Below are 23247 nucleotides of genomic sequence, written 5' to 3' on the forward strand. Positions count from 1 at the left end.
GGGTCACTTCCAGTATCTCCACATTTGCTGGAACCTTAGGTTTAGCCACACCTTCCTATTCATTCTCAGTATGGCTCTTGCCAGCAACTAGGTACTTTCCCCATACTTCCCAGTGCAGGAGGTTGCCCACAGGTGCAGTTTCCAAGACTCTCTCTACCTTGGTTCAAACTTTGGATTTGTCCAGGAGCCCATGGCCTCCCAGAGCCTGAATGCTGGCCTGACCTTCTAGCCCAGAGGCTTTCCTGACTGCTGTCCCAGAGACTACACTTCTTCCCAGGCCTTCACGTCCACACCAGGCCCAATCCCTGCCTTCTCTGGGCTGGAATGAGGGATAAATTAGTTCTAGCTCCAGAGCCCATTCCTTTCCAAGCAGCCCTGCTGGAGCTTTTGCTGCTGAGGACAAAAGCCCATTCCAGGCCCACGATGGGGCATGATTAGATAGACAAACCCTGTAAATGTATTACCACTAGAGGTATATGCATGGCCATTTGGACAAACTTTTGCAGCCCCCCAGAGAGTCAGATCTGAGGGTTAGAGGCTGGATGGATTCACCCACTGAAGGAACCAGGAAGCAGGCTGAGCTTGGCTGCCAGGGAGACTGGTCTCTATGAGTCAGCTAATGTCTATGTAAGCAGGGAACAGGAGGTCAGCTGGGCCCTTGCTTAACAGACTTTATTCACCATTTACAAAAGAGGTTGATTGCATGCAAAATGTAAAGATGGTGTATTCCCTGTGGAGAGAAAACATAAGCCAGCACAGCCCTCTCCTGAAACACAGGCTGCAAAATGCCTATTGGTTCAGTCTGGGCTCCCAGCTTGTTAGAAATCACCTCTTAATACACTCTGGGTTGGGGACTGCAGAAAGCCCAGCAAGGAGCTTACACACCAGTGTAACTGAGTAACACCTCAAAACACAGACTCAGAAATCAGGAAAACCACATGTGCATATAGTCTGTTTAAATAAAATCACTGACGATACTCTAGAGCGGTTGTTAGTGAGGGGAGCAAGATGCAAAGAATCGCTCTACTTCCCTCTCCCTGCACACGTCTAGATTCCTCATAGAGCAGCTTTCCTTAAAGTTGGGCGGAACTTCTCTGCATTAAACATAGAGGCTTGCATGTCTTCTCTCCTGGGGGAGGTTGTCACAAGTTGACAAGGTGTGCCCGGCCAAAGGAAAATGTCAAGGAGTCAGAAGCCCTCAGACCAGGTGTCTGCTACCAACCAGCTGTGTGGCCTCCAGCACTGCTCCTGTCGTGGAAGCTCGTTTTTGTCATTTTGGCAAAATGGATGTACTGCCCGGCTTTGGTCCTTTCTGACTGGCTGGCCAGGGCTGCATGGGGTGTGGTGGGGCATAACTGGACGGGAGGAGCCTGAGTCAAGGGCAATGACATCATCCAGGTCTGGCTGCCACAGGTCAGGGGCTGTACTCAAACCCTGCACAGGACCTCCTGGGGGTGCTTGGCAGAATGGCGTGAAGGGCTCCTAATACTTTCTGGAGGAGCTGCAGCCCAGAGAACTGGACTGCAGAAAAATACTCTGCATTTGTGCTGCTTTGCACTTGGTTAAAGCCCTTGTCACCACATATTTATTTCAGTCCTCACCTTGGACCTGTGAGTGAGTCAGCCAGGACTTAATTTCTTCATTTTACAAATAAGGAAGGAAGTGATCAGGGAATTTAAACAGCTTTTCCCAAGGTTATACCACATGAGCAAAAGAGCTGGATAAAAACAAAAGTCTCTCCAGATCTCAGCTCTGCACTGTCTCTTCAAGGGCTCCTGGGTGGTGGGGGGCAGGGGCAGCACCCTGGGGAAGGGTCTTGAGGCTCTTCCAGATGCCTCTAGGACTACCACCGTGGTGCTAGCTTGGACATTTCTGGGCCTGCCTGGGACAGCTCTGGCTGGGGCCATCCCATACCTTTGTGTCTCTGGTCCCACACATGTACAGCAGGGGCCCACGGTCTTTACTCAGACACCATCCTACATCTTTCCAATGACTTTGAGGAATAGCCCCACAGTCAGCATCAGTTTTCAGTGCATCACCACCCTGCCCTGAATGCATTTGCTCTCCTACAGCCTGCAAGGGTCAACTGATCACAACCTTAGCCAGAACTGAACCTCCTTTTCCTGCTCCTGTTCTTAGCTGGAGGCTTCAGGATCCAGATTCTGGTTGGCCTTGTCACATGTGGCCACGGCCCTCTTCCTCAACTGAGGATGCTAATGCCCCAGGAGGACCTGAGGGACTGTGAGGTCTGAGGTTGGTGAGTAATAGACACCTTAGAGTTGGCTCTTTGTCTATTCCCAGTCTCTGTGGAACGGGGAGCATCACAGCTGTGCCAACAATCTGGGTGATGAGGAAGTATTTGCCAGTTGCATCCCATAAACAGAGAAATCCCTTGTCCAAAGCATGTCCAGAGCCGTGGATATGGGGCTTACATCATTGTACAAAACACAGGTGACCCTAGGGAAAAGATAGTGGGGAGCATGGCCCAAGTAGTGGGATAGTTGGGGTTGGGAAATTAGGGCCCACAAGACACATGCTAGAAGTAAGCCTTATTACCCACACTCTTCTTCTCAAACTTTTGCCTGAGCTCAGAGACCAGAGCTGATTGGATGGGGCTTCCCACCTTGGGTTTTGGTGACCGTTGGGGTTGCTGAGGGGTGAGTGAGCCGGAGACTGTAGGCACAGTCCAGTGGGCTGTGCCCATGTTGGGCGCCATTGTGGGTGGTGGAGGGGGAGCTGGGGCTTTGGGGGGCAGTGTGTTTCCTAGGCTGTTGTTGTTGCAGTTCTCATTAGGAGGATCCTCTTTGAGCACAAACTTGGCAGCAGCCTTGGTCCTTCTGAACTTGAGCCATTCGATGCGGACGGCACGGGGTGCTGGGCTGGGCCGCTTACGGAGCACGCGCCGCACTGGCAGGACCTTGTTAGACTTCTTATTGCGCCAGAAGGTGGCAGTGGAGATGAGAACGGTTATGGCCACAATGATGGCCATGATGCCAGCCAGGACACCCACAGCCTTCATGGGGTTGTCTTTGGTCTGCATCAGGAAGGCGGCCATGGGGCTCCGGGACAGCATCTGGAAGAGAGAAGCCCCCCTAACTGCATTCTGCTGTTCCTTCCTGGTCCCTGAAGGACAGAGCAAGGGTCATGAGCTCCCTTAAGCCTGATGGTTTGTAAACTTTCTGGGGTCAAGCATCCCTTGAGAATCTGATGAACACCAGGGGTTTCATTCCAGAAAAAATGCACCCAGAGAAAATGCGATGCATACAGCTCTCCAGAAAAATGCACAGAGAGAGAGCATGACGCAAACAACCTCTTTCAGATTTAAAACTCCTACATTAGCTGGACTCTACTTGAGAGATTAGGGTATGGCTTACCTTTGGTTATGGAGGGCTTCATCTGCCCAAATATATCAGGAACCCCTTAATGATGACTTTCTGCCAGATACTGAGCTGAGAACTACACATAATGATTTTACTTATGCCTTTTAACCCCTATGTGAAGGAACCATCACTCTTCCCATTTTGTAGGAAAGGAAGTGGAGGCTTGGCAAAGCCCAAAGTCACACTGTTAATAAGTGTTGAAACTAGGCTTTCAACTTGATTCCAAAGCTTATGTGTCTGATGGCACAGGCAGCCTTTGCTAGCGTTGAGTGCCTTTTGGAGGAAGGCTGCAGATGGTCCCTTCTTCCTCTAACCATGTTTCAGCAAGGCCTGAGCTGGTCTTCTGACCCTCTTCTGACCCAGACTTGGTACTCACCTCTGTGTCTGTGATGTCAATCTTGAGTAAGGCCGTGGTGCTGAAGGATGGGGAGCCACGGTCCTTGGCCTGCACCTCTAGGGACCACGTGAAGTCCCCACCAGGTGTAATGTTGTGCAGGGCATCAAGGGAGCGGATGGAGTTCTTGAGACGGATCTCCCCTGTGTGCGTGTCAATGTCGAACACGTTGGTTGGCTCCGCGTGGGTGATGGAATAGTCCACCAGGTTGTTGGGCTCATCTGCATCCTGGTCCGTGGCCTGCATGTGAGGAAGGACAGACAGAGTTGGGACTCGAGAATGATACTTGTGCGCCATGGTTAACCCAGTGTGTCTTATTTGGCTTGCTGGGTTGATGGGAAATGGTCCTAACCCTACTGTGAGTGGACTGGAGTTGGGGGAAGTACTGAATGACCCAGGGTCTGTGCCGGGCCCTCTACATGCATTAGTACATTCCACTCTCAGATCAAGCCTGGGCAGTAGGTATTGTTAAAAAACAAAAGCTTGAATGATAGGTGACCTGTCTAAGGATGGATACATCAAAGGAGGGGAAGCTCAAAGTCAAGTATGTTGGGTTTCAGAGTTCAAGTTTTTTCCATACTGGGAAGACAGTACAGCATAGCACTGCTTTGAAAGCAGGCTGACCAGCTGTGTGAACAAAGGCAAGCCAAACAGTTAAGCTGCCTGAGCCTTGGGGCACCTGGGTGGCTCAGTTAGTTAAGTGCCTGACTCTGGATTTTGGCTCAGGTCATGATCTCACTGTATATGAGTGCAAGCCCCGTGTCTGGCTCTGAGCTGACAGTATGGAGCCTGCTTGGGATTCTCTCTCTCTCTCTCTCTCTCTCTCTCTCTCTCTGCCTCTCCCCTGATTATGCTCACATGCTCTCTCTCTTTCAAAATAAATAAATAAACTTAAAAAAAAAACCTGCCTGAGCCTCAATTATTTCTTTTGTAAAGTGGCAATAATATCTTTTTTCTTAGAGGTTATTTCTGGATTGAGGTGGGGATGGGGATATATAAGGTACCTTAATATCCCCTGCTCACAGGGGGAAGCCAATAAAGTTTATTTTACTTTTTAAACTTTACTCTTGAGACAGTGAGAGAGAGAGAGAGAGAGAGAGAGAGCAAGGGAGGGGCAGAGACAGAGGGAGACACAGAATCCGAAGCAGGTTCCAGACTCTCAGCTGTCAGTGCAGAGCCCAATGCAGAGCTTGAACTCATGAACCATGAGATCATGACATGAGCCAAAGTTGGACACTTAACCAACTGAGCTACCCAGGTGTCCCTGAAGTTTATTTAAATTAAATAAATTAAAATAAATTCTTACACCACAGTGTCTCTTGCAACAGCTAAAACAAGGCTTTTAGGGAAGCTTAGTTGCCTTCAAAGCTCACCTCAATTTTCACTGGGGTCCCCAGCACCATGGTCTTCTCCTGGAAACTCTTTCCAAACTGAGGGTAGTGGTCATTGACATCCAGCAGAGTGACGAACACCTCGGCCAGACTGTATTTGCCCTCCATGTCCTCTGCCTTCACATAAAAGTTGTACCTGGCAGTGGCCTCAGCATCCAGGCTGGCCCAGGGCTGGGTGTAGATGATCCCGGTGGATGGGTGGATCAGGAAGCTGCAGGGCATGGGGAGTTCGGCGTGAGTGTGCATAAGCGCACACACACACACACACACACACACACACACAGAGTGGACTGCAGGAATGAGCTGCCTTCGATGCACTATGCAGCTTCTGCAAGGTGGCCCACCTGCTTCTCTCCTCCACCTTGCCGTCTGACTGAGGGTGCTGACCCACCCATCTACTCATCCACCTATTAACCCTGAACTTAACCCGACTCACAGCCCTTCCCTCTCCTCCCAGGGCCTGCCCTCCCTAGCTCCAGGCCATCATGATGACCCTTTTTCTCTCAGATCCCAGAACTTCTGCCCCAGGCTCTCTACTGCTTCCCTTCACCCATGGCCCTCCTGCTCATTTCTCCAACCCAGGTCCTGTCCTTTCCTGCCTTCCTCACAGATCCCCTCTGCCCCCCTGCCTCCCAAATCCCTTGCCCGAGGCCCTGTTCAGCATTCTGGATGTACTTACGGGTCTGCCCCGGACCCATAGATGGAGTATTTGACTTCACCCCACGGACCTGTGTCTGGATCTACAGCCTGGAAGAGAGAGAGCTCCAAGTGGCACCTGCTCTTTGTCAGGGCATATTGGCAGCTCATATACCTGAGGGTTCCTTTCAATGGCAACACAAGGGAACTGGGGTTTATCCAACTGGAGAGAAACTGATCTGGAGGTCTTCTCTGGAGCCCTAGTTATCTGCCCATGAAACCAACTATTGAAGGAAACAAAAGGTTTAGATCTGGAAGACATGTATCCCTTCTTTGTAAATGAGGATAGAGAAGGAGATGAATCCTGTGCCCTGAGCTGAGGGTTTATGCCTATGTCCTCCTTATAATCCTGGGTATTGTAGTCCCCATTGTACAGGAGTGGAAACTGAGCCTCAGAGAGTTCAGAGAGCTTGTCCAAGGACACAGTTAATGAGTTTGGGCTTTGCAATTCAAACTGGAACCCCGGTTTGTCTGATTTCATCAGGCCCCCTTCAGTAGGGACTCCCCACCCCAGACCCAATCCCTGGGCCAGTCCCCAACCCACTGTGACAGCCACCACGTTGGAGCCCCCTGGGGCATTCTCAGGGATCCTGGCAATGTAGTAGTGGGAGGTAAACTTGGGGACATTGTCGTTGGTGTCCAGGAGCTGGATCACAACATCTGCTGTAGAGCTGAATTTCTCCGGAGTGTTCACTTCAATGGCCAGGAGCTGGGAAAGGAAGGAAAACAAGGACCTGTCTGGGTGGCAGTCAGTGGGCAGAAAGCCTTCCCCCTTCCTATCTCAGCACTGGTCCTGCACCCACCTGCCTGGCCCTGCCTTACTCTCAGCCGCCAGCCTGCGATGCCTGACATCACCTGTAGGGGCGCCTCTAAGGACCACTGTCTTGAAAGCCTGCTTTCTTGAAGTTCTTATAGTTGTATTTGGGCCAATTTCTTTTGTCCCATTGATTTGCATATTCCTTTTTAGTTTCAAGTTCAAAAATTACTTTGTTTTATAATATAATTTAGTATTTGTTAGGGAAGTTCCTGCCTCATATTCTTTCCTTCTGTTTTCCTGACTATTCTTAGAAATTTATTCCTCCAGATAAAAACCCATGTAATTATATCAAACCTTATCGCCACCTGAAAGGAAATTCCAGGTAAGACTTAGTTGGAACGACATTGGATTCTTTATTCACTTGATGAGAATTTGCATTTTTTAAACAGGGTGCACCTTTACATATCTTGCCTTCTTTATATCCCTTTGTTTAATTCTTGTGTTCATTATCATTTAGGTGCTGTGTATTTCCTGTTTGCCTAATTCCTAGGAATTTTATCTTTTAGTTGTTATTATAAAGGAGAAACTTTTATTCCATTATTCTCTTTGCTATTATTCATATGTAGGAACACTCTTCAATTTTGTGTATTAAGTTTGTAATCAATCACATTAGCAGCTTTGATGTGTTTCTGTTTTTCAAACATTTCTTAGATTTGTTTAAGCAAACAATAACACTACCTACAAATAATGATAATTTTGTCCCTTCCTTTCTAATACTCATACCTTTTATTTCCTTTCTTTATTCAGGAATAATGTTACTCCAGGAATAGTACTAAATAATGGTGGTGGTAGCAGGCATCCATGTTTTGTTTCTGACTTCACACACTGGTTTTAGAACACAAAGCATGATGTTGGCTATAGAGTTATGTGTTATAAATAATTATAACAGTTTAGATATCAAAGAGGTATCTGTTTTTCATTTTTATTAATATATATTATTTATATAGTTATATATAATATTCATTAGTTATATATGTGTATAATTTTAAATAATCACAGATACAAAGGAGTCTTTTTTTCATCTTCTGCTAAAATTTTTATCAGAGTTGGTGACAGATGTTAAATGCATATGAGGAACATGTTTATCTTGATAATCAACTAGTTTTTCTCTCTCAATCTATGAACAGGACACATTGAACACCTTTGCATTCCTGGGGACAGTCGTAATTTAGAACCAGGAACGCGGTGAGTCTGTGTGAGCAGTGGAGAGGTCTCTTGCACCTTCTTCTTCCCCCACACTCCTGCTCCCCCAGTCAGCAAGAAGGGCAGAGGGGCTGAGGGAAACTGGAGGGCCAGGAAGGGCAGAGGGTGACAAGGACCCCTCAGGAATGAATCCAGGAGCTGCTATGAGCTCCTAGGACCACCCCCTACCCCCCATTCAAGACAGTACAAAGTATCACCTACCTTGAAGGTTAGCACTTTGAACTTTTCATAGTCAATGGCAGCTGAGTTCTCCACAATGATAGTGACTTGGGCTTCATTCAGGACTGTCAGTGGGACCACTCGGAAGATGCCCCCAGGTCCCACCAGCCGCAGGTTGAATTTGGCATTGGCTCCCTGGGCAATAGTGTTTGGAGAGAGGAAACAGGGAAGATGAATAAGAATAGAAACTCATTAGATAGTCATGCTAAGCAAGAAACCTTCATATGCCCTTAGCCCTGGGAGGTGAGTATTATTATTTCTTTCTATAGGTCAGGCCATTAAGGATCAGAAGGATTTAGCAGACTATGATAACTAAGCAAGGTCCCAAACACTGACAGCCTGGCCCTCTGCTGGGCATAGGAGGTGACAGGATGCATTCACAAATGCCTTTCTACAAGATCAGATATAGAGGGGCTTTTATTTGACTGGTTTTACTTTTTAATTGATTGTAAATGTCTTTAGGCTAACCTAAAGGTCTTTGGTTAGCTACTCTCCCACGTCTCTCTCTTGGTTACACCATCATTTCATTCATTTTAACACCTGCAAGGCCCCTGGGACATAAGCGGTGAAGACTGGTGCACTCTCTCAGCTTTGGCTTCTTGGAAGACAGGGTGGAGGGCAGGACCACACACCTGGTCTGAGTCGTTGACAGTGATCTTAAGGCCCCGCAGGATCTCTCCCTGAGGTGGGTGTTCATACATAGACAGCTCAAATCTGTTCTGGGGTCCACTCTCTCCATAGAACGTAGGCGGATGGTTGTTGAGGTCCACGATCCTGATGGTGACTGGGACCATGGCCTGGGCAGCTGGGATCCCTGCAGAGCTGACCTCAGTCACCTGGGATAGGGACAGGTGGCTATTGCTGTGTGGCAGGCAACTCCAAATGGCCCCATGGATTCGCAGCTTGAGGTATTCATGCCTTTGTGTAATTCCCTCTCATTAAGTATGGCCTGCCCTAGCAACTTGCTTCTGATATCACATGGCAAAGGTGATGAGATATAGTTGGTGATTAGACCACAAAGACTGTAACTTCTGTTTTCTAGCAGACTCTCTCCCTTGCTGGCTCTGATTAAACAAGCAGCTATGTTGTAGAGGCTCATGTTTCAAGGAGCTAATCGTCACCTCTAGCCAACAGCCCACTAGGAACTCCATCCTGCCAATAACCATGTAAGCCTGGAAGACAATCCTACCCCAGTCAAGCCTTCAGATGAGAATCCAGTCCCAGCTGACAGTTTGATGGCAGCTACAATAAGAGACCTTGAATCTGAGGACCCAACTACACCGAGCCTGGAATCCTGACCCACAGCAATTGTGAGATATGAATGTGTGTTGTTTTAAGACACTAAGCTTGTGGTAATGTTACAACAGCCATAGGCAACAATACAGTGCTGTTACTAATCCTATTTCGCAGATGAGGCACAGAGGGGTGAAGCAGTCACCTGGGGCCACACACTAGTGAGTGGCAGAACTGGACTAGGAAGAACTCAGGTGTGTCTGATTTCTTAATCAGCAGTCTCTCCATCTCACCATAGTGGCCTTTCTTTATAGCCAGACAGATCTGGGTTCAAACCCCAGTTCTGCCACATTCTGTCCTGGTGTCCATTTGGCCAGGGGTGGAGGCTGCAGAGAGGGGAGGTTTGGAGATGTAGCAGATAACTAATACAGGCTGCAAAGCCAGGGCTGAGAATCCACAGGCTCTGTGTGAACCACTCCATGTGACAGAGACAATCAAGAACCTCCCTTCCCTTGTTCTAGAAGCATGCTCTGGTCTCACTATGCTCCCCGGACACCACTCATCACACCCCAGCTGCTACCATGACTCCCTTCTCAGAAGCCTACACCTGCTGTCTCCATTTCCTAATTCCCACTCAGCTCTCAGCCCATCCCCAACTGAGACACTTCACACTAATTTCCATGCTGCGTGTAGCACTGCCACTTTCTTTTGCCTTCCTGAGGGTTCTAGCCCTCTGCTAATGGGACTCTGCTTTCTGCAGGCTCCCCTCCACCTCTCTGATCTCTCCTAGGTTTCTTTCACCTGCTCCTGCCTCACTCAGCCTCTGATGCTCCCAGAGCTATGTTCTTGGCCAGTGATTCCTCTGTCCCCACAGCCATCCTCTAGGTGATTCCATTCCCCAAACCCATTCTTCCACAGCCACCTGTATGCAGACACTGTCTCCCCAGGTTCCACACCTGTATACACAAGTTTTTGTGTTTCAATCTGAGCATCCCAGAGACAGCAGAATGCCCCATGTCTGTCCTACCCAACTTGCCTCCTTTCCTGCACCCCTGATAGCACGGTACCACCCAGATCCCTCATCCTTCTCCTTTCCCGACAGTCACTACAGTCGCTCCTTTTCCTTACAGTCACATTCTGTGGAGTCTGCCTCCTCCATATGTTGCAGTTTGTCTCCTTATGCCACTCCACCTCCCCTCATCTGCACAGGTCCCCCCTCCCCCATTTATCACCTTGACGAATGGCTCTGCCTCCCTGCCTCTCACCCAGTTCCCTCCAAACTCAAGTTGGGACCAATGTTCTCAAACCCTCTCCTGGGACTGGACCAGAATCACCTGGGGGCTCACAACATGCAGAGTCTTGCATTTCTCAAGGACACACCAATTTCCCGTTGCCAGGACTAGGTCCTGGAAATCTTTGTTTGCCAGACTCTCTAAATCTGAGAATCATCCTGGTCTAAAGAAGCCAGAGTGAGCTTTTCCCTGATCCTGCTCAAAACCCTTCAATGGCTCTTTACTGCTCTTGGGCAGGACCAGCTACATAATGTGCAGTGAAAAATGAAAATATGGGGCCCCTTGTTAAAAAATTATTAAGAATTTCAAGACAGCAAGAGCAGAGCCTTACACCCAGCATGGGACTCTTCTAACAGTGGTCCCTGTGTAACTGCACAGGCCACATGCCCACAAAGCTGGCTCTGTTCTGGGGAAAAACCTATATTTTGTATCTGGGGCCTTTGCTCCTCCAGTTCCAGCCTGGGATCCAACCTTTTTCTCTGTCTACATGTGGTCTAAACACTTTGCTGCCGTCCCATGACTCCTTGCTGCTTCCCCAGTACATCATGTGCACATCACCTCCAGCCTCATCTCATGGGGCTTCCTAGTCCACAGTGCCTGCACTCCGCCCCCATTCCCACCAGCGATGCCCTCCACCAGAGTCCACCTGCTGGGTCTTACCCATACTCAAGGCATTGCTGCTTCAGTCCTACTTCCTTGTGAATTCATGTCTCCCCTTTCCAGAGACTTTGTGTGTGTCTGCTGCAGCCTTCACGCAGGCTATGTGACATGGGTGCTCTTTGGAGCAACATCTAGCTCCCTCCCTGGGTGGAGGGTGGGCTGGTGGTGGGGATACTGGTTCGCATCACCACGGCTGGAGGGCAGGAGGAAAGGCCAAGCTAGAGGGAGGGTACCTGTACATGCAGCTCATACACCTCCCTCCTGAGCTGGGCAGGACTCTGCGTGACGGAGATGACTCCAGACGTCTCATTAATTTCAAAGGCTCCGTCACTCCCTGTCAAGGAGGAAAGATGTGTCCTGCAGTTCCACACATGGCCAGGGAAGGCGCAGGGGAGCCATGCCAGGCAGCCGGCCCTGTGCTCCTCAGGTACTACCTCACTGAAGTCTCTATAGGACGTAATTCTATCATCTGTATTTTGCCAATGAGGAAACTGAATCTCAGAAGGGCTAAGTAACTTGTCTAAAATTACACATCGAGTGTAGAGCTGGGACTTAAACTCACTTCTGAGTCTGGTTTCAGGTTCCATAGAACTTTCCTTCTCTTCTGTGCTGTGTGTATGCGCATGTGTGTGTATGTGATAGAAAGAGAAAGGGAGAAACGGATACAGAGTAAGGGAAATAAGGAAGAGGAGACAGAGGAGAGAAAGGGAGGGATGGAAGAAAGAGGCCAGAGGCTACAGGAAGAAGAGCAGAAGAGGGAGAGAAGAGAAGAGATGGGGGTGGGGGTGGGGTGCTTGGTAATTGTGTAAAGGCTGCAGAAGTGGAGGGGAGGGGACAGGAGGCAGTCAAGGGTCCACGTGCCTGGGGAAAGGAGCCTGTGTGTGATGGTGGCATGTTCAGGCATGCTGGAGGGAGTGTGTGCACCAGGCATATCCTAAGGGAAAGGGTTGGGAAGGCAATGGTGTCTGAGTGAGAACAGAGAGACATATGCATGTCTGCAATCAGGCACCAGGCATGATGATCCCACCAAGGGGCCTGGTGCTGCAGGGACCAGCTACCAGGGGCTATAGAGCCCACCTGGGCCGGCTTGACCTGCTCCGTTGCTGCTCAGTTGTGCAAAGAGCACAGACTTGGAGCCAGAAGACTTAGGTTCAAGTCCAGTGGGAATGTGGCATGGCCCTTTAGCTTCTCTGAGCCTCAGTCTGCTCATCCATATACAGAGCTAGTAGTAGGAGATACCATATCATCGTTGCATTTAATTCTTTTAATTCAACTATATGCTCTAGGCCAGAAGTTTTAAAGTATGACAATAAAAAACACAGTAACTTAAAAGTGTAAGAAATGTTGCCACTCCCTCTTGTTAATCAGCATGTGCTTAGGGTGAAGGGACATGAGTTGGTGCCTCACGTGTTGCTCTCAGTCCCCCAATCCAACCCCATGTTTCTCCTTGTTGCTGGACAGAGTGATAAGGCAGGGTCTGGAGCACATGCCCAAGGAGACTCATCACCTCCTAGATGGACCCAGCCCGTCTCATGCATCTTGTACTTCTGGTTCTATAGATGAGGAAACAGGGACCAGAGAGGTCTGGAAAGCTCACTCTGGTCGCCCAGGGAGTAGAAGCCACAGCCCAGTGATGGGCCTGTCCCCAAAGCTTCCCCAGACTCACCATTCAAGAGGCTGTAAAGAATTTGGTTGGGTTTGCCCCGATCTCCATCCATGGCAACCACCATCAGTACCTCCGAGCCCTTGAGGGAACAGAAGCAGCTGCCTGAGGTCGCTGGGTGATGATAGGGCTCCCCCCTCCCCAGATACTTGCCCCCATAAGAGAGGAGGCCCCACTGCCACCCAAGAAAAGGGCCAGGCCTCTGTGTGGCCACACACCTGCTCTGCAGAGAGATCATAGCACCCACTGACCTCCCCAGGCTGGAGGGAGAGACAGCCCAAGCCCTGTTTCTCCCCTCCACATAGGTTAGCACACGGCTGCCCAGGGACATTCAGGCCTCCTGAGTGGGCCTCCTCCTCTTACCCTTTCTTTCCTACATGCCACACTCAAGTCTGGCTTCTACTGTCCTACCCTCGAGCCTCACCCTCCCTGCCTCCTTCACCTTTTGCCTGCAGAGGTACATGGTGGGGAGAGGTCAGAGACAGGTGAGAGAGGAGCCGGGCACAGAGGGGTCCAATGCAAAGCCCAGAAACCAGGATGCTCTCCTGTGGCCCTGGCTGGGGTGCCATTTGACAGATTTGGGCAGCGATGCCACACCCAGCAAGCCTGTTCCATCTCAGCCAGCCGCCCCCTTCTAAGCCTCCTCCTCAGGCACTTCTCCTCGGCCTGTCCACACTCATGGCTGCTTCCTGACTGCCACATGCCGCCTGCTCTCCCTGAGCAAAACTGTCCGGCCTTAGATTCCAGCAGGACAGCTGGCCTCCCCCTAGCCTGTCTTCAGCGCCCCCCTAGAGGAGCCCGGCATTTCTCCCACCACTCTGTGCTCATCTCTACTACTCGGCTGCCAGCTTCGGGAGCAGCGGTATCTTAGCTTGGGCCCAGCACGTGAGGGGTCCTCAGTGAGCATCTGCATTGTCTCATAGATCCTAGAATACTCAGAGCCTGGGGAGGAAAAATTCAGACTGCAATTCAGTTCCAGGGTCCTTGAGCTGCGGTTGTATGGGGTTTGGCCCCAACCTGGTCTCCGCCTACAGGTAGCTCATGGTCTGGCTGAGCTGAGGGGGCATGTAAATACATGCAGGTACCCCAAGGAGGGGTGTGCATCCCCCAGAGAAGGGGAGCTCCCATCTCGACCAAAGATGTCAGGGAAAGCAGCGCCTGGGCTGACCTGAGAAAGGCGGGGTGTATTAGGTCTGCAGGCACATTTCAGGCAGAGGGCTAAGGGCACAGTGGGGAGATGGGCTGGGTGCTAGGGGGCTGGTGAGGGCTCAGGGGTGGAGGGGATGCCAGGCAGCAGGTGCCAGGCCCAGGGGGAGTGCCATTCCTAAGAGACCCAAAGACAAGCATAGTAGCCCAAACACCAGGGACAAAGACTGCACTGAGGGGGAGGAAGCTGACGCTGGCCTTGGAGCCTGGCTTGCGGGACAAGCCACACCTGTGGATGACATTTGACAAGGGTTGTGGGAGCTCGGCATCAAACTGTGGGAGAACTACTGGTCTGAGGAACCCGAAGCTATGGGCTTTGAGTTGGGGAGGCACAAAGGAATCTCACCCCCCCCCCCACTGCCCCCACAAGGTGTAGAAAAGGCTCCACCCAAACCACAGCCATGGGCCACCTGTCAGCCTCTCTTCTCAGCCTTTTTGAGGGGCTGAACCTTTGCAGCCGGGTTTGAGTAAGTTTGAATGAGTGAAGAAATGGCGTGGCACAGTCTTGGCTCCTGGCAGGTGCTCTACACACTGCCCCTGCTTCTTCCCCCCTACACTCCCACAGGCAAAAGGACATGTTCATGGGCTGAGCTTGAGTCAGTCCAGAGCCATCCATGTGAAGAGGGTGACCCAGGGCCAAGCCACAGGGGAACCAGGGGTAGTGGCATCTGGAGGGGACACTGGGATGAGGGGACAGCCACCCACCGGAAGGGTGTCCTCATACACATAGCCGTAGTAGGGTGTGCCCACGAAGACAGGGGCCATGTCCTGCACGTCCTCCACATTGACTGTGACCGTGGTGGTGGCTGAGAACACCACATCAGCCCCTCGAAGCCTCCCTCCACCATCCTGGGGAAGAAGCAGAGAGTGAAGAGAGGTTGGGCTCTGGACTCCTGGTACAATCTGGTTTCTGTCTCTTACTGGCCTCCGGGCCAGCTGCCCTCTCTGATTTCTGTTTGCTCCTGTATCACCTGGAGATAATTCCCCCTCATAAGGGTCATTTAAATCAGATGATGCATGGAGGTCTTTAGTCAGTGCCTGGTATGCACTAGGCACTCAAAAGTGTTCCTTTGGAGAGTTCTTTCTCCAGGGAGATCATGTCCGACAAATGGCAGAAGAGGAGGGGGTCAGAGCCAAATTCCCCCTCCCACCAGGAACTAACCTCCAACACCTAAGGACCTACTAAGACATGATTTGGGCCCCTGCCTGAGTCTACATGATGAAGGTGTGTGCCCAGCGAGCCCAGCCCTCGGTGGAGTATTGGGCAGGTGGTGCAGGCTGCAGTGGGATGGCCTGTGGCCAATATGTGACCAGCAGGGGCCTTTCCTTTCCTGGAAAAGAAAATGCTGGGTCTAGAGGGACAGCTAGGGTTTCCTGCCCTCAGGGGACAGAGCAGCCACTTTGGCTGAGCACCTGCCGACTTGCAGGTCCCACACCATGCACTTTAGAAGTATGAGAAACTCAGTTAAGCCTCATGGGTGGGCAGATGAGGAAACCGAGGCTCATGAAGGGTCACCGATCACACAAAGAGGAACAGGTGAGGTGAGCAAGCCCAGGCAGAGAGAGGGAGGTGCCTAGAGGCCAGGTCATGGGAGATGTGAGGGAGCATGGGTGTCCAGGCCATGGCCACCTAGTCCTCCAGAGGGGACCCTGGCTCGTCAGTCCTGATGGGGCATACACCCTCTTCCAGGAGGGAATATGCCCTCTGCAACCCAAAGACTCTAGCCTCCCTGGAGACTATGTCCCTGTCTGGGCAGAGTCCACTCAACAGAGGCTTTGAGCAGCCGTACCCCTACCCCATCCCCATCCTACCTTCAGCCCTCCAAACCTCCCCCACTCCCTCATAGGACCCAACTCTTCCAATCCAAGGGTAGCTTCCTCTGACAAAGGTTGAAGAAAAACCAGATGCTCCCTAGTCCGCCCTGTTACCTTGGCAACCACGGTGACAAAATGGGCCTGGGCCTTCTCGTAGTCCAGGGTGGCCCCAGCCCGGAGGCGCAGCACACCGCTGTGGCGGTCCATGGCAAATTTGGTGGTATGCATATTCTGTAAGAGTGAAGGGAAGGCTGGTCCTCGGAGAGGGACCCAGGCCGCCCCAGAAGTGCCTGTTTTGCTTTACCGAAAGGGTGTCTTCACTGGCCTTCATCACAGGAACTCTGGCCTTGGGGCTGAGGTTAACCTCCAGGGCACTCAGCCTTTCTGGCCCCTAGGGTCCCCCTCCTGCCCCTCAGCATGCTTCCAGCAGCGCCTTAGCACTTCTTGCTGCTCAGCTTCCAGCTAGGCTCTGGCCTGGAGGTTCCAGCAGGTAGAAATGGCCAGCAGAGCGCTGTAACCTAGAGGAAGTGGGGCTCAGAAGCCACTGTGATGGAGAGGGCCTTCAGGATCTTTCAACCCCAGCAAATAAGTGACAATGGGCCAGTTCCAGGAAGCTTGGGGTGGGGGTGGGGGTGGGGGTTGAAGGTGGATGGGGACAGGAGATGATCCTCAATCTAGAAAAGGGTTACTGTGTGTCACAGGCTATTTATCAGAGCTGTGCACGTATTTAGTCCTCACAAGAATCCATGAAAATGTGCTTTCATCTTTCGAATTCTACACGTGAGGAAAGTGAGCTCGGAAGGTTAGATAACAGGCTGAAGGGCCCATGAGGAGGCAGTGGGATCTCTCCAGTACATGTGGAGCCCAGGGGATTTCTCAAGTACCCGTGTTGTTAGCCACCAAGGTGTACTGCCTTGACAATTGTGACAGCAAGTGACTAAATGTGGAAAGAAGAGGAACAGTTACAGAAGCAGCGGCTGTGTGGAGGGCAGCTGGTTCCTGTGGAACCCAGGGAGAAGGAGGAGGTTCAGGAAGGGGTCTCTGCCTTTGGTGGGGTGGAGGGGTGATGGATAGAGGTGGGATGGGGGGGGTCACAGCTCTGCTCCTCCTTAGACAGATCTCCACAGTTCTAGGCCCAGGCAGGTTTCTTCCACCCCGTGTGGGTGCAGTGTGCCCAGTGCCTCTCCTGGGGAAGAGGTTGAGGGTGGAGAGCTGAGGGTCCCGGAGGTCCAAGGACAGGGTGGCAGGGGAACTCAGAGGGAGCCAGCGTGGGCCGTTCAGGGGAAGATGGCTCCCACTCAGGCCCCTCTCATGTCCCTGTGAGTCTGATGTGACTTCTCTGACAATCTTTGGGGAATAGTGGAGACCCGGACCTAAGTGCTTTGGTGAGGGAGGCGGTGGCCATCCAGGTGTCCCCCTCTAGTCCAGGCCTCTGGTTATGACCAGTATGCCTCTCCTTACCTGCAAGAAGTAGGTGACACTCCCTCCAGAACCCGTGTCCTTGTCTACTGCATGGACCTTAATGATACTGCTCCCAGTAGGTATGTCCTGAGGGGTCACAGTGACGGGGAGGGGGGGGGAGGATCAGTTCCGAGGCAGTGACAGAATGCTCAGGGGACTGAGGGTAAAGGAGCCATGGAAAGGTGCAATTAGGGCACGAAGGGCTAAAAAGAGGTGAAAAGGTGATGATTAACCAGGGAGTACCCATGGAGAAGACAGGCCAAAGTCCAAGTGAGCACAGGAAAGAAGGAAGGGGAGAAGAGAAGCAAACAAACATCGTCCAAAACTAAGACTCCAAACAGACAAAGGGCTTAAATACGAAATGGGGAAATGGTTAATAAATAGAGACATTCAGCATTACCAGGGATCACATATATATCATTTAGAGCCAAAATGAAATATCTTCCTCCTACTGAATTAGCAAACATTAAAAAAATTGGAGTGGGGCGCCTGGGTGGCGCAGTCGGTTAAGCGTCCGACTTCAGCCAGGTCACGATCTCGCGGTCTGTGGGTTCGAGCCCCGCATCTGGCTCTGGGCTGATAGCTCGGAGCCTGGAGCCTGTTTCCGATTCTGTGTCTCCCTCTCTCTCTGCCCCTCCCCCGTTCATGCTCTGTCTCTCTCTGTCCCAAAAATAAATAAACGTTGAAAAAAAAAAATTAAAAAAAAAAAAAAATTGGAGAATCCCCAGTGTTGGTGAGGGATGGGGAGACAAACCCTCTCCCACAGCCTAGGGGAGAGAGAGCAAATACATGCCATTCTGGAAAGAACTTCCCAGGTTCTCCTGCTTTCAACCTAGGCATTTCAAATCTTGGGCCATGTCTTAAGGAAATCATTCTAATTATCCATATGGACGTTTTATGTTCAGAATTTGATGTTTCTTATGACAACAAAACTTTAAAGCATCTTAAATATCCAAACATAAAGGAATACTTTGGTACACGATGGAATGTGCACTAAATGGAAACTATTAAAATGATAGTTACCTACACTTTACAATTACTGAGGAAAGGCTTATGTTGTAAATTAAGTGAGAAACAGTATACAGAAAGCGTATGTTTAATAGAGTCACAGCGATGTAAATAAAGCAAACAAAATAAATCCAATAAGCACAAAATGACTAGGAAGAACTACACCAAAATTTAACAATGTTGTCTCAAGCTAGAGGGATTGAGGGTGATTTCTGAGACTTTGTTTTCTACTTTTCTACATATTTCACATTCCGACAATAAATGTACGTTATGATTATAATGGAAAATGGTTAATGGACATTCCTTGGGATAAAAATAAATGTGGGAGGGATGGCAACAGAGGTGGGGGGACATGTAGAGGAAGGGTTCTCCAGAAGGTAGGGAGCAATGGGTGCTCTTCACTCGGGGGCCGGGTCCCCCTGGTCAGGTCACAGGGCAGCCCAAAGGGCAGGCCACGGATCTGGGGTGGGAGTGCATTGGCCTTGCCTCGGGGCCCCTTGCTTACCTCAGGAACCTGGACAACGTAGGGCTCCTGAATGAAACTGGGGACCTCATCATTGGCATCAGTCACCAGGATGGTGACTTTTTCTGCCACCTGAGAAGAGACAAAAGGGACAGGAACTGGGGCAGTTGAGACTTTCTGGGCAATAAAGGGACAGTGGTCTCTAATGCCCCAGGTGTATGTCTCTGCCCATTGTTTCTCCTTCTTCACCTCCCCCTCTCTCCCTTCCTCCCCTTCTTCCTCCCCTCCTTCCTTCCTGCTTTTATTCATTCTTGTAACAAATATTATTAAGCAACCACATGGTCCCAAGCACTGTGTTCCATCCCAGAGGTAGAAGACACAGTCTGATGGTGTGTGTTTTGCAGGATGTGATGGCAGGGCAAAATTCATATTTAAAAGAAAGGTGGTGATCTTGTTCAGGGTGATAACAGTGGCATGCCAGGTACTGTAGGCAGGGCCCATGCGTTACGTGACTCTGGAGGCAACATGTACACCACGGCCTAGGAAAATGTCCCCCCCCTTTTTGTGGGGTTGTGGGTGCATGGTATAGGAGGGTGTCCCCAGAGGCCCTGAAAAGAGGGCATCTAGCTCAGCCTGTGGTAGGGGACAGCAGGGAGGCTTCACTTCACTTCAGCAGGAGTGAGATTTAAACTCTGCAACAGTTTGTCAGGTGAGAGGGAAAGAGGTGGAAAAGTATGTCAGGAAGAAGGAACAACACATGCAAAGGCAAAGAGTTCAGAGAATATAAGCAGATTTATGGCTAGATGGTTGGGAGGGTGAATGTGGTAGAGAAGGTGGGCGAGGCAGACAGTGCCTGATGGAGAGACCCTGCATGCGAGACTGGGGCTTGGATTTCATCCTGAGGGTAGTGGCCTACTGTTAGTGCTTCCCGAGTGGGGCTGTGGCCAGGTCTAACATTTCACAGTGATAGCTCTGGCTGAAATTCAGACATGGACTGGGGTCAGGTAGCCTGGAAGCTGAGAAACCCCTGTGATCATCTTGGCAGGCACTGGTGAGGGCTGGGTGAAAGTGACGACTGAGGGGAAGGAGGTGAGTGAGAAGCTAGAGTCTGGGTACCCAGGTGTTAATCCTGGGTGAATGGGCAGGAGCTGGTTGGAAGAGGCAGATGGGAAAGCCTCCCCACTGGCCTCACTCGGTGAAGCCCTGTCTTGTGGGCTTGGGATTGCCAGAGAGCCCCTAGGAGACTGGAGGGGGAACTGTGGTCAAGCCCAGGGTGCTAGTGCTGATGGGGGTGGGGGGGGCAGCTCGGGGGCACCTACCAGATTCAGGCCGTCAGAAATGCTGATGATGGCTTCAATCTCATCCTCTCTCTGTAAAGCATAAAGATTAAGTGAGTGTATGGGAATCTGATGTATCTGGGGACCCTGAGGCTGGGGGGAGCTCTCCCTGCCCCCACTGAGCCAACCAGAGCAGACCTGGGCATTTCAAGGGAGTTCTGGTGCAAGGCAGGGTGGCCAAAAGCTGCCTCTGGCCATGCTTGAGACCTTGTTTCAGGTCTTGGCACATCAGGGGTTCTCCTAAACCCTCAGTATTATTGAGGCACCAAGAGAGAATGCTCCCCTGCTAGACTGAGGACAGATGCTAACCTAGTGTGGTGGAAGTTCCAGGGAGCTGATGTTTCCCTTTTCTTTTCTTTCTTCCCCTTATCTTCCCACACCTCTCCATATTCTACAGCCCAGGTCTGCAGTGTCTCAAGCACTCCTGAGTCCATGGTGGGACCTGAGTGAGGAAGAATGTTGAGGTCACTAGGTCCCCAGGGATGCAAGGGAGGGGTGCACTGTCATACCTCCACCTCTGTGTCCCTGCAGAAGTCTCTGAGACCAACCTTTCTGTTCTCTACCCTGGCCTGTGGCTGGTGGAGTCTGCCATTGGACCGCAGCTGGCAGTAACCCCACGGCGGAGGTCCAGTTATGTTGTCAGCTAGGCCCACCAGCCAGGTGAGGGGTCTCAAAAGAGAAAGGGAACCCATGCCCTGGCACCTGTAGGTTCAGAACGATGCAGAGGGGTGGAGGGCTAGAGTTTTACCCAACTCAGACCCACTCTCTAAACCACTCTTTCCAGGCTGGCTCAGTCAGTAGTGCACGCGACTCTTGATTTCAGGGTCATGCCCATGTTGGGCATAAAGTTTACACTAAAAACCACACCACACCAAACCAAAACACTCTTTCCAGTCCTGATCTGCTGTCAGTTTTCTGCGGCTTACAAGACCACTCCAGGAATGAGCTCAAGGGAACCTTCTAGCCCACCGAGGTTTGTCTGCACACCTGGCAGGCATCACTTCTCATGCCTCCCCATACCTCTCTGTCCAGCTCTTCAACCAAGGTGATATTTCCAAAATTGGGGTCAACAGAAAAGACGCTTCTAGCGCTGGGGTCAAAGCTGATGTGGTAGGAGATGGGGTCTCCCTCAGGGTCTGTCCCGTTTAGGGTGTATACATGAGAACCTGGAAAGAGACACAGAAGAGGAGACTAGAATCTGGGACCCAACTCTTCCTAAAAGCGGCATCTATTCAGGACCAAGGATTCAACTGTTTATAAAGTGGGTATTCAATTCAGTGCCAAAGGTACTGCCCTGAAGTGAGCATTTGCTGCAGGCCTCACCCCTGCTAGCTGCTTCCCACTCTTTATGACAATTCTTCATAACTGTCGGTGAGTATCAGCCACTGTGCAGGTTGTAATCTACAATACAGATGACACAGGAGCTTCAGGTCTGCTGTGCCTAACTCCAGGGCCTCTGCCTGGTAGTGATGACTGGGCCAGCAGCCAAGATTGGGGTTCCCTGGGTATGGCGAATGGGAGAAAAGGGAGAAGCCATTAAGGCAGGACTGTGCAGCACTGTGCCCCCACGCCTGGATTAGCTCCTCGGGGATTTCTGAATAGGTGCCTCATTCACACTGCTATCCTTCTGCTCAGAGTTCTCGGCCCTGACAGAGAGAGAGAGAGAAGGGAGAATCTCCTCTTTCCGCTTTTCCCCCTTTCCCATGAGTATCCCAGCAAGTTGGATGTTCTTAGGCCTCTTTAAAGCCTAAAGATCTGAGGCTCGGGGAGGTAAGTATATTTGCTCAAGGTCACACAGTGAGTCAGGGGCAGTGCTGTGGCCAACCCCAGGGGTTATCATCACGCTACCAACTACTGCCTGCTGTCTGGGGCAGCCCTGTCTCTGGACCTGCAGCCGGGCCTCTAGGACTGGACTGGCTTAGGTCTCCATGACAGCCGTGACCTCCTTTCCTGCAACTGCCCTGGGGAGTTCGGAGCACAAACAGGGTGCCCCAGGAGGGCCCACAGCCTGGCACTGGGTGTCTCCATAGGCACAGAGGAATCACGGGTTCAGTCCTTGTGTCCAGGGGAACGCGGGCCACCCTCCGGGGGACCAACAGGGGGCTGGTGCCAGGGCTCCTCACCTACAGGGGTGTCCTCCGGGAGGCTGAACAGGGCCATGTTTCCGTTGGTGCTGCCCACCCCGTTGTCGAAGAAGTGCGGGGCAAAATTGGCCTGGGCTAGGAAGGCAACAGACAGGAGAACAGACACACGGAAGGGCCGTTTCGCACCAGTGTGGTCACACGTCTGGTCCCAGTCTGGGCAGGCTGGTAGTCTCTTCCCCAATGGCAGCACGCCTACAGACTGGGGCTGGGGAGCTCCGGAGAGCGCCACCGCCACCTCCCTCACGCCCAGGGTTTGCTCTGGCTTGTCAGGGACGCGCACCATCGCGGGCACTTAGAACCCAGGCAGCGGCCAATCTCAACCCATCAAGGGACAGACGGGGAACCCGCGCCCAGAGAGGAACGGTGCCCTGGCCAAGGTCACACTGGGAGCTGGGACACCTTCCCCTGCCCCAGCAGCCTTCAGAGAAGCCGCCAAACCTCCCACCCTGCTCTGAAAAAGCCGAGGGCAGCGAGGGTCCTGGCCCCAAGTCTGCGTTCTCCAGAGGACCTGCCGAGCCCGGGCAGCTGGAAGGATCACCCCACCCCGCCGGATCCCCCAGCCCGAGTCCCACTGTGGAAGTGAGCTGCCCGGAGCTCGGTCTCGGCGCCCACCCGGGCAGTGCCAGTACCCACGCTTCGCCCTCCACCCCGGGCGCGGGGCCCCGCGCCCACTCACCCAGCCAGAGGCGCAGCAGCCCCAGCGCCAGGGCGGCCCGCGGGCTGCGCCTCATGTCTCCGCGGGCAGAGAGTGTCGCGAGCCGCAGCCGGGCCGGGCGCGGGAGCGCGGAGCATTCCCCGGGCCGCGCGGAGTGCAGAGACGACGGTGGGGGCGGCGGCGGGAGGGGCGCGGGGCGGGCGCGGTGGG

The 23247-nt window shown here is 51.8% G+C and overlaps 1 protein-coding gene across 1 annotated transcript; it reads right to left on the bottom strand.

The window, feature by feature from the left end:
* Nucleotides 1-654: 654 nt before the first annotated feature.
* Nucleotides 655-23135, bottom strand: CDHR1 (cadherin related family member 1). Its single transcript, XM_030335109.1, has 17 exons — nt 23059-23135; nt 22362-22457; nt 21259-21404; nt 20221-20271; nt 18944-19033; nt 17431-17517; nt 16084-16200; nt 14860-15003; nt 12952-13030; nt 11519-11619; nt 8733-8936; nt 8083-8235; nt 6406-6570; nt 5845-5912; nt 5148-5376; nt 3757-4014; nt 655-3073 (listed from the first exon to the last, which is right to left on the bottom strand). The coding sequence occupies exons 1-17, from the start codon at nt 23111-23113 to the stop codon at nt 2537-2539; spliced, it is 2580 nt and encodes an 859-aa protein (XP_030190969.1). The 5' UTR covers nt 23114-23135; the 3' UTR covers nt 655-2536.
* Between the last annotated feature and the right edge of the window lie 112 nt (nt 23136-23247).

Source organism: Lynx canadensis, chromosome D2 (genome assembly GCF_007474595.2).
Source record: "Lynx canadensis isolate LIC74 chromosome D2, mLynCan4.pri.v2, whole genome shotgun sequence".
NCBI classification, from domain to species: domain Eukaryota; kingdom Metazoa; phylum Chordata; class Mammalia; order Carnivora; family Felidae; genus Lynx; species Lynx canadensis.

Bases quoted from the DNA above. Each gene is read 5' to 3' on its own strand.
- CDHR1 (XM_030335109.1), bottom strand. From the start codon at position 23,113: ATGAGGCGCAGCCCGCGGGCCGCCCTGGCGCTGGGGCTGCTGCGCCTC. The intron at 11,620-12,951 runs GTGAGTCTGGGG...CCTCCTTGACAG, and splicing joins TCTTTACAGCCTCTTGAATG to GGAGTGACGGAGCCTTTGAA. The intron at 8,236-8,732 runs GTGTGTGGTCCT...ACTATTGCCCAG, and splicing joins CTGTCAACGACTCAGACCAG to GGAGCCAATGCCAAATTCAA.